This window comes from Alexandromys fortis, unplaced genomic scaffold, assembly GCF_014885135.2.
Source record: "Alexandromys fortis isolate MF-2015 unplaced genomic scaffold, M_Fortis_MF-2015_v1.1 scaffold_413, whole genome shotgun sequence".
NCBI classification, from domain to species: domain Eukaryota; kingdom Metazoa; phylum Chordata; class Mammalia; order Rodentia; family Cricetidae; genus Alexandromys; species Alexandromys fortis.
This window is the reverse complement of record NW_026068299.1, coordinates 182,597-193,326: the sequence shown is the minus strand read 5'-3', so window position 1 is coordinate 193,326 and position 10,730 is coordinate 182,597. Positions and strand designations below refer to the sequence as shown.

Below are 10,730 nucleotides of genomic sequence, written 5' to 3'. Positions count from 1 at the left end.
AGAGTCTATATGAGAAAGAAGAAAGATGGAATGGTAAATATGAAATGGGTTAAAAAGGATGAGAGATCCAAGTACTCTGAGGCCTCTGCTGTAGGTGATGTGGACAGGCTACACCAACATCACTAAAAGAACAAAGGCTTGTATCAGCAGCTTCCATAAGATGCTTGGGATCCCTAGAAGTTGTACATAGCTTTCACTTTTCTCAGAGACTATGGAACTTTTTACAATTTTGAGCTGAGATTATCATATACCAATCTCTACTAATATGAGGATATTGAGGAACAGTTCTACCTATATGATATTGAGACTATCACAACATCCAGAAAGCCTTAGTTGAAGACATCTCTGACAAAAAAGCAGTATGCTTTGGAGGATTAAAAGTGTGACTTACTCTCAGATCCATGTTAATTCATGTCTGAGAGCTCCTCTTGAAATTCATCTTTAATCCTTCAATTCAGTGACTTCTGGGCCTGAAGTTAAAATTCGTTCTATGTTTGCTACTGACTCTGTTTCTGTTTTCTTCTCCCAGGCTGTGTTTCAGTTCTGAAAGTAGATATTCTCCTAGTCCTTTTATGAAGAATGAAAAAGAGAATATCAGAACTTAGTGTCCATACTTAATGCCTGGAGTACACACAAAGTAGCTGGGCATATGGGAAATGGAAGTCAGTAGATTCAGCACAACATAGTGTCTAAGGGTTGCTTCATTCTGGGCCTTATAGGGTTTTTTTGTATATTCATTATCTGTTCTTGACAATTTAAATTATTTATATTTTTGATTTGCTTCATTTTGCAATGTAACAAATGTTTTAATCTCTTATGATATACAAAGTAATTATATTACAGATGCACAAAGTGTACTAAATAATTCAATATCATATATCTCAATATATGAATATATCTCAACACATATATGTTAATGTATGGACTGTTCTGGTGTTATTATGGTGTGCATTATGTGTTACAGGTTTTGCAATAGATTTCAGAAGTATATTCTTCCTGTTGAGTCATATTTACAGTTTCTGGGCAACTTCTCCATATTCTGTCAACAAACATGAGCCCACAGCACTGGTATCTGTTCTTTATCTTCATGTTCCTAAGTGTTTGGTGTCTTTAGGCTGCACACAAATGTTTTTTTTTCTGCATTAGTCTTACTTAACTTTGGAAGGTAGCTTAACAAACAAGACAGAGTAACACATGGCCAGCTTATCTGTGGAATCAATTGTATGTGTAGAGGAAAGGCATAAAATTTAGAGGAAGGGACAGAAATGGAGACAGTTGTATATGACATAGTAAGAAATATATATGAATTTTCTTAAAGGTAAAGTAAATAGGCAAGTATCATTGAAGTGGTTCCTTCCCTGGTATGTTATCTGTTTCCATAAAATCTGCAAACAAAATTCCAGAAACCAGTTCTAGGAATATTGATTTATTCTTATATAAACTTTATTTGTTTGATTTACTTGAGGCTTTGCCATTTTTATGTCAAAACAACAGGTTCAGTTTTAATCTGTGTTTTGTCGTCATTGGTTTCTTATTATTTTTCTTATTTTCACATATTATTATTTTTTCTTAGGGTTTGTTAGCTTCATGCACTATTGCATTACATGCCTACAAATATGAAGTTCATAGTTGGCCATGAACAAAAATATTATCATGTGTAATTTACAAATTTACAGAACTATAAAACCATTCTTTGGTAATACTTATCCTCTTAATTATATCTCTTAATGCCAATTTTACAATTATATAATTATTCTTTCAGATCTTTGTGCAGGAAAATAAGGTATGTTGCCCAGAAAATGTAAAGAAAGACATGAAATTAATTATTACACCTATGTTGTTTTCAATTTATATGAATTGCACTCACCAATGTCACATAAATCATATTTTTCCTTCTCTATACATAAAACAAAAAAGTGGGCCAAAGTTGAAGCAACTTTATGAGGACTGAGGGTGTCTTGGTGACAGTGCTGTCCTTAGAGAGATTTCATGATGAGGTTCAACATAGCTCTGTGTTAAAGAGCATTGATTAATATTGCAGAAGATACAAGTTCAGTTATAATCATCTTGTCTGTCTTTAATGCCAGTTTAAAAATATCAAACATTTCTGACATCTTAGAACACCTTTACCCACAGAACACACACAAAGACACACACACAGATGAACAAAAGTTGTGGAGGGTGTGAAAAAATAAAATAAATCTTTAAAAAGATGTATAAATTCAGGAATGTGTTCTTAAGTATGTATTATGACCTAGAACATAGAAGGTAATTAAAGATTACCTATTTCAAATACATCTTGATCATCCAATCCAAATGCTTATAGACACAAAACTTGTTTTCCAAGAAGATGATAGTTATAAGAATAATTCTCAACCAGACTTATGACTTAAATCAGAACAAATGAAAATTCTAATGATCAAGAAGAAATGTAATTGGAAGGAAGATTGGCTTGGAAAGTTTCAGGAGGTGTTGAAAGAAGAGAGACTGAGACAGAGGTCTGATCACCAAATATACAAATAACTCAAATATTTGTCATCAAAAGAACAAATAATCCAATAAAAATGGAGTACAGACATAAACAGAGAACTCTCAACAGAGGAATCTAAAATAGCTGAAAGACACTTAAGGAAACTTTCAACATTCATAGTCATCAGAGAAATGAAAATCAAAACAACTCTGAGATGCCATATTACACCTGTAAGAATTGCCAAGATCAAAACCACTGATGACAACTTATTCTGTAGAGTTTGTGGGGGTAAAGGGAACACTTCTGCATTGCTGGTGGGAGTGCAAGCTGGTATAGCCCCTTTGGATGTCAGTGTGGCAATTTCTCAGAAAATTAGGAGACAACCTTATTAAGACCCAGCAATACCACTTTTGGATATATATCTAAAGAATGCTCAACTATGTTCATAGCAGCTTTGTCATAGCCAGAACCTGGAAACAACCTAATTGCCTTTCGACCAAAGAATGGATAAGGAAAATGTGGTACATTTACACAATGGAGTACTACACAGCAAAAAAATAATGACATCTTGAATTTTGCAGGAAAAATAGATGAAGCTAGAAAACATCATTTTGAGTGAGGTAGCCCAGACACAGAAAGAAAATTATCACATGTACTCGCTCATGGGTGGTTTTTAAGCATAAAGCAAAGAAAACCAGCCCAAACATCACAATCTCTGAGAACTTAGACAATGATGAGGACCCTCAGAGTGACATACATAGATCTAATCTACATGGGAAGTAGAAAAAGACAAGATCTCCTAAGTAAATTGGGAGCATGGGGACCTTGGGAGAGGGTTGAAGGGGAGGGGAGAAGCAGGTAGGGAAGCAGAGAAAAATGTAGAGCTCAATAAAAATAAATTAAAAAAGAAAAAGAAAACAGTCACCAAAGTTGAAATGGGAAACTAAAAATTCCTCTTCCAAGCATAATAATAGAACCAAAGTGTCTAAATCTTATGGCAAGAATCAGAACTTATTACCTCTGGTGCCAGAGAGTACTTAAGTATCTAAGAGGAGGTCTTAGATACTTAAGTCAGATGGTCTTCACACAATATAACATCTTGATAATACAAACAAAAGAGTCAGTCTCACAGTCTTGATAATATAAACAAGTAGGCAAAAGAGTCAGTCTCACAGAAACAAATAAGAAGAAGTAGAATTGGAAAATGCTTGTCCTTGGCTGCAGTAAATCAGAACATTGTGACGAAAGATGTGAAAGTCCATAGGAGCTGAGGGAGGAAAGAGAGCAGAATCTGCTTCTAACCCTGCAATAAGGAATATTTGACTTGAGGCTATGGAGCCACCTTGAGTTTATGGCCTCACACTGCAATATCATAAATAAGCCTTTTCTTAGAACACTGTGCTGAAATTGACCAACATCACTTTTGAACATTTGGGGTCTAAAATTGTTTCTCTTTGCAATTGTTTCTCTTTGTAAAATGACACGCTGTGACATGTGGATGTTCATTCCCTGGCTTAGAAAACACACAGGACAGGGGGAAATCTGTGAAGAATAGAGAAAAACTCAGTTTTTTTTTAGAAAGACTTTTCAGAGACCTGGGTATTTGACCAAACGCCTGCACTGGGGTAATAGAGAAGTTCCCCTTCTGGTGATAGTAATGATGTGGCAAACACATGACAGGAAGCATCTGCCCTCAGAATGAAGACAGCTTGTCTGATGGTTCTACAGAACCTGGCCAGACAGCCCAGGAGCACAAGCAAGAAATATAACAAGACTCACTATGACCCCGATGCTCAGAATGCTGTTGTGTTTTGGTGAGATATGAAGAGGGAGAGTAGACTTCAAGTCTGTAAGGAACCCTACTCCAAAGCCAAATCTGTTCTCATATGGAGAGACAGGGGGATTCAGCCCAACTCTCAGATTAAATAAAACACTCAAAGACAATTTTCTTCCAGGTCTGAGTATGGGACGCAAGACTGCAGTGCTGGCAGGTGAGTGTCTTCATCCATTCCAAGATTTTATTCCTCATTCTAAAGACGAGAAATTACTTTTTCTGCCATCTGGATCAACTCTTTGTGATGAACGTAAAGAAAAGAGTATGTGGATAATGCTGTAATTTCTGTGAATGCTCTCTATTAAAACCTGGGGTCTGAGCAGGAGAACATACTGGGACTCAACCTTTGAGTTTCTTGCAGGAATCCTCCAAAAGCCCACCATCTGGGCTGAGCCGGGCCTTGTGATTGCTCAACATATGCCTGTGATTATTTGGTGTCAGGGGTCCTGGGAGGCCCAGGAGTACTATATGCATAAAGAGGGAAGCATAGATCCTTGGGACAGACAGTTCCCTCTGGAACAGAAGAACAAGGCTAAGTTCCACATTGACGAAATGTCAAAGGACTTTGCAGGGATATACAAGTGTTACTATAAGAGTCCTGCTGGCTTGTCAGAGCACAGTGACACCCTTGTGCTGGTACTAACAGGTGAGTGGAGACTAATGGGTGCCAACAAATCTCTCGCCTCAGGAGTTCAGCTCTCCAGGGGAGCTTCTCTCAGAGCCCAAACTTGCAGGGCAATGTAGGTAGCTTGAATTCATTTCACACATTGCCCCTTGTATTCCAGGAGCCTATGATGAACCAAGCCTGTACGTCTGGCCCAGCCCTGCTGTAACTTCAGGAGAGTGCATAACCATGCAGTGTATCTCATCACTGGGGTTTGACAGATTCATTCTGATCCAGGAAGGAAAATATAACCTCTCATGGACACTGGACTCACAGCAACTAACCAACATGCTATTTCAGGCTCATTTTGTTCTGGGTTCTGTGACTGCTAACCACAACGGGACATTCAGATGCTATGGCTGTTTTATGAATAATACTCAGATGTGGTCAACATCAAGTAATCCCCTTGATATTCAAGTCTCAGGTAAGGACCCTAACCCAGCCTTTCTTAAGGTAAATGGTAACTCAGATATCTTCTCTAAGAAGAGCTCTGGCATAGAATAAGAGTCAGAAAACCCAAAGTAAGAAAACTCTTAAGTCCAAAAGTCTTTCTCCTCTCATAGAAAAAAAAATAGCATTCCCTTGATGCAGGTGCTCCCCTCCATGGCTCACTGGAATTTAGAAAATTCAGGAGGGTTTAAGGGGAATACACATTTGATAAAGTGACAAGGCATTGTCTCTGTACTAGTTACGCTTATATTTTCGTGATAAAACACAATATCCTGAAAGAACTTGTGAAGGATAGGATTTATTCCATCTGGTAGCTTACAGACAGGCACTCAAGACAAGGAAAGAGAGATCTGGTCAGTCATCTTCATCAACTTAGACCATGAAATCCAATATGGGCTGCCTACACATGCTTCAGCACTTCCTTGGCATAAGTTTTATTCCTTTTTCACTCAAAACAGGAACTGAAATAGAGGCCATAGAAGAGCCCTTCTTACAGGCTTACCCTGCAGTGGCTTGTTCAACCTGTTTTCTTATACCATCTAGGTCCAACTACCCAAAGTTAGAACCACAAACAATGGACTGGGCCTTCCGATATTAATTATCAATCAATCAGAAAAATTCCCCAACAGACTTGCTGACTGGCTAATATAATGAAGGCACTTTTTCCATTAAAGTGTGTCTTCCCTGATGACTCTAGCTTGTATCAAGTTAGCAAAACCTAATGAGAGCAGTCTGGATTGGTTCTTCACTCTCCTCTTAACTTCATGTCCTAAAAGTTATTGATCCAGTATCACAGAAACACCGTGTCACACAAAGTTTGTGGTAAACAGAGTGCACTTACCTAATCAAGAAATTCTGAATCCTTCAGAATCTCAATTATCCCCTTATATTCAGTTATAAAGTTAGCCATGTCTGGGTGGAGTTAAACTGTGATCTTGATGGATATCCAAGAACACAGAGGCACAAAATTTAATCTGCAAGAGGGTGATACTCAGTTAGAAGTGCCTAAGGTTAAAATTGAGATAGAAACTGACAGCCATAATTAAGGGCTTGGAACTCTCCGTGCAATACTTCCAGAACCCAAGGACCAGTTTTCCAACCCCATTGAGAATGGTAAGAGAGGGAATGGGAAGTGGGTAAAACATTATGTGAGATCATTATGAGCTGGTAAAGCCTCTGCTGAATTTGGGAAACTTGGGATAGTGGACTTGATTCTCACTTAAAAGCAGCAGAAAACATTTTAACTTGATCTGCAGGATAAGATGCCATAAGAATAACATGTATTTATGAAAAAATAAGAATTATTCAAAGCACAAGGACCAAGAGAAATGCCTCAACTCTCTTTAGCCCTTTATCTAATATACCCAAACTATGTGCTTCTCTGGGGAAGCTCAGGCCATGGAAACATGAAAAAGAGTGAACATGTAAGAATCAGGTGAGATGGAGAACTCTATATTAGAGATAGACACAAAGATTGTAGTTCTTTCAAGGAGATGGAACACTGAGTGCAAAATCATTTATTCTGAGAAGTTTTGGTGTGACCTGACTTCTTTGACCTCTTTCTGCAGAATCCTCAGCATTACAGCACGAAGGTCACACAATTGCAAACCTCATCCAGATGGTTGTGGCTGCCTTGGCCCTAGTGACTCTAGTGGTTCTTCTGTTAGAGGCTTGGCACAGCAAGAGAGTTGAAAAACATGTAACCAGGAGATAAACAAAAACATCCATCAGGTTGTGCAGACCATGGGAAATAAATCCTGTTTCCCATACAAGAAAGTAATTATTGTAAAGAAAGCTGGATATACATTAAGCTATCATACTCTTAGGTGGTCCAGAAAACAAATGTGTGGTATAGGAGTTTCTTCTAAATGCTGGAAGGAAGAAAGACAGAGGAAGAGAGACAACATGGAGGCGTCAGGGACAGATGTGCTGAATCTTTCCCAGTAAGTCACTGCCATGTGGTGAGACACAGATTAATTGAAATGGGCTAAACTGAGATGGAAGAGTTAGCCAATAAAAAGTTAGAGCTAATGAGACAAGCAGTGTTTTAATTAATACAGTTTCTGTGTGGTTATTTCAGGGCTAGGATAGCTGGGTGGCCAGGATAAACAAGCAGGCCCACCACCAATAAATGTGTTCTGGATGTAGGAAACTCTGGGGCATGTTTTCAAGACCATTTTGGCTGCTTTTTGTACTCCTTTTTCCACAATTCATCATGGATATTTGTTCACTTCTTCCTCATCTTATTTCCATACCTCATGCATGTGTTGGGCCCAACTTTCCCTCTCTTTCAAATAACCTTTTCCTTTACATAGACAAATCAATGCTTTTCACAATGAGCATTTACCTTTCCTACTGAGAAAAGAGAAAATAAGTCAACTGTTCTACATCTGGCCTTTGCTAATTGCCTTATATACTCAACTCACAGTCACTATCATAACTCCAAGAAAAGGTAACATGTGTGGACAACAGGAGCTACATAAAGTTGATATTTTTCTTGTAATTTGATATCTCACTGTTGATTGATGTTTAACACAAAGGAATTGTCTGGTATATGGCCTTAATGTACCAGGATTCATTAATTATGAATATTAACTTTTACCCTACAGTTAAAAACATGGTTTCTTTTAAAAGAATATTTTGTTAATTCTTTGATAATCTCATACAATATATTTTGATTATATTCATACATTCTCCCCAGCTCCTCAACATTTGGCCCTCACCTGCATTCATTCTGAGACAACTTCTGAGAAGATAGTCAATTTGTCTGAAATGACATCTCTATTCCTTTGTTAACATTTATTTACTCTATTCTTTAACAACCTCTCTTTTTCTTTTTTTCAAATTAAGCACACATTGTATTTTCTTTAGTTCTCTGATTGCGTTAGCTAACATTTCAAGTGCTGTACTTAACATGATGAACAGAAGGGACACACTGCATTCTAAATCAACATCAGGGGATTTTTCTGACTTTGTCTATTAAATATGTTGCCTAAAACTTATTCAAATATGACCTCATTAACAAGATGATATTCCACATTCTATGAGAATTTGGAAGAAATGGCAATATCATAATTAAAAATATTGCTTCTTCCATATCTCTGCATTTGTTGCTTTCACAATAATGTTGTGATATATGACAGTGATGGTTTTTCAAATGTTGAACAAATGTCAGAATACCTTACTATATATTCATTGCATAGCACTGAATACTTTTTTATTACACATTGATCGTGCATCATTGAATTCTAAGAGAAGACAATTTCAAAATTCACTATGAGACAGTGTTTTCATACTGCACATGTCATAGGGAAAAACAGCATGGCCACAGTTTAAGTACAGAACTTATGTAACCACCTCCACATGTGTGATCTGTTGCTAGTGAGATATCATTTTGAAGTTGATAAATATGTATAAAATGTAGAGGAATTTAAAATTTTTATTGTTCACCATTTCATGTATCGATAAGATGCATTTAATCAGTTACACATACCATTTTTTTTGCATTCCATTTCTCCATCAATAGAAATGTTTTCCTTAAGAAGCCCCCATCCTTTACACGGTCCAGGATTTGTGTGTGATCCACTGAATTTAGAAAGAGCCAACTGCCTAAGCACAGGAAGTAGATTATTTAGTTGAGCAAGTAGAAGTCATCTGTGGATACGGAACTGAAGAAAAGGACAGACTCTCTCACATTGATTACTAATTGCCAATAGTGTCTCTGTAGGGGTGCATTTTACATTGATTATATTTGTTTCCTTTTCTTTAAGATATAGATACTCATTTCATTTTTTGTAAAATGTATTTAGGTGTTTAACTAAAGCAACTCATTTTAAGCAGACAAAGCCCTGGGTGAAATTAAAACTAGTTTTAGATAGAAGATAAAAAAAATAGCACTTTTTAAATTTAAAGGTAAATTCTTGTTATTTGTGCAAATTTTTCCACTAATTTGTTTTTTTCTTTATTTTTTGTTTCTTTTAGTTGTTGAAAAAAAATTCCGCCTCCTCCCCACTTCCCATTTTCCTCCCCCTCCTCCCACACATTGCCCCCTCCCCCCACTCCCCTCCCTCTCTCCCCCTCTCCACTACTCCATTCCCCCTCCTTCTCGAGAATGAAGAGCAGTCCAGATTCCCTGCCCTGCAGGAAGTCCAAGGTCCTCCCACTTCTATCCAGGTCCAGGAAGGTGAGCATCCAAACAGGCTAGGCTCCCACAAAGCCAGTTCATGTATTAGGATTGAAACCTAGTGCCATTGTCCTTGGCTTCTCATCAGCCTTCATTGTCCGCCATGTTCAGAGAGTCCTGTTTCATCCCATGCATATTCAGTCCCAGTCCTGCTGGCCTTGATGAGCTCCCAATAGATCAGTTCCACTGTCTCAGTGGGTGGGTGCACCCCTCGTGGTCCTGACTTTCTTGCTCATGTTTTCCCTCCTTCTGCTCCTCATTTGGATCTTAAGAGCTCAGTCCGGTGCTCCTATTTGGGTCTCTGTCTCTATCTCCAACCATCGCCAGATGAAGGTTCTAAGGTAATATGTAAGATATTCATCAGTCTGGCTATAGGATAGGGTCATTTAAGGTTCCCTCTCCTCAGTTGCTCAAGGTACTATCTGGGGACATCTCCCCGGACACCTGAGAGCCCCTCTAGAGTCAAGTATCTTGCCAACCCTAAGGTGGCTCCCTTAATCAGGATATATATTTCTCTGATCCTGTGTTCACCCTTCCTTTATCCCAACCATCCCATTCCCCCAAGCTCCTTCCATCCTCCTCTTCTCACGTTTCTCACCCCAATTCCCCTTAGCTCCATGCCACCTCACCCCCAAGTTTCCAGTTTTTGCCCGGCAATCTTGTTTACTTCCCATATCCAGGTGGATGACTATATGTTTTTCTTTGGATTCACCTTCTTATTTAGCTTCTCTAGGTTCACAAATTATATGCTCAATGTCCTTTATTTATGGCTAGAAACCAATTATGAGTGAGTACATCCCCTGTTCATCTTTTTGGGTCTGGGATACCTCACTCAGGATAGTGTTTTCTATTTCCATCCATTTGCATGCTTTTTCCAGTAATTTGTGTTCTGAGACATTTTATTCATTTTACCCACCATCATTAATAATATAAATTTTCCAGACATAGCTTCTGGCTAAGATGAAAGTATCTACAATAGGCACTAAAGGAACTGGATTCACGCTATTTGCAATATACATTGTCTCAGTTACAAGACAAAAATTAATGATCAGTTTTTTATTTTATTTTTATTTTAATATTTTTTTATTTTTATATCTTTTTTATTGAAAGAAAAGAAAAAAAGAAATTC

At 37.8% G+C, this 10,730-nt stretch overlaps 1 protein-coding gene across 1 annotated transcript in view; it reads left to right on the top strand.

Moving 5' to 3' along the window:
* The first annotated feature begins 4,162 nt into the window (after positions 1-4,162).
* The window catches only part of LOC126494980 (immunoglobulin superfamily member 1-like), a 26,343-nt gene continuing 19,775 nt past the window's right edge, over positions 4,163-10,730 (top strand). The window contains exons 1-5 of the mRNA XM_050132567.1: positions 4,163-4,284; positions 4,426-4,461; positions 4,666-4,950; positions 5,090-5,392; positions 6,987-7,128. Of these exons, the coding sequence (XP_049988524.1) occupies positions 4,251-4,284; positions 4,426-4,461; positions 4,666-4,950; positions 5,090-5,392; positions 6,987-7,128 (800 nt within the window). The 5' untranslated portion in view covers positions 4,163-4,250. The remainder of the gene's footprint in view (positions 4,285-4,425; positions 4,462-4,665; positions 4,951-5,089; positions 5,393-6,986; positions 7,129-10,730) is intronic.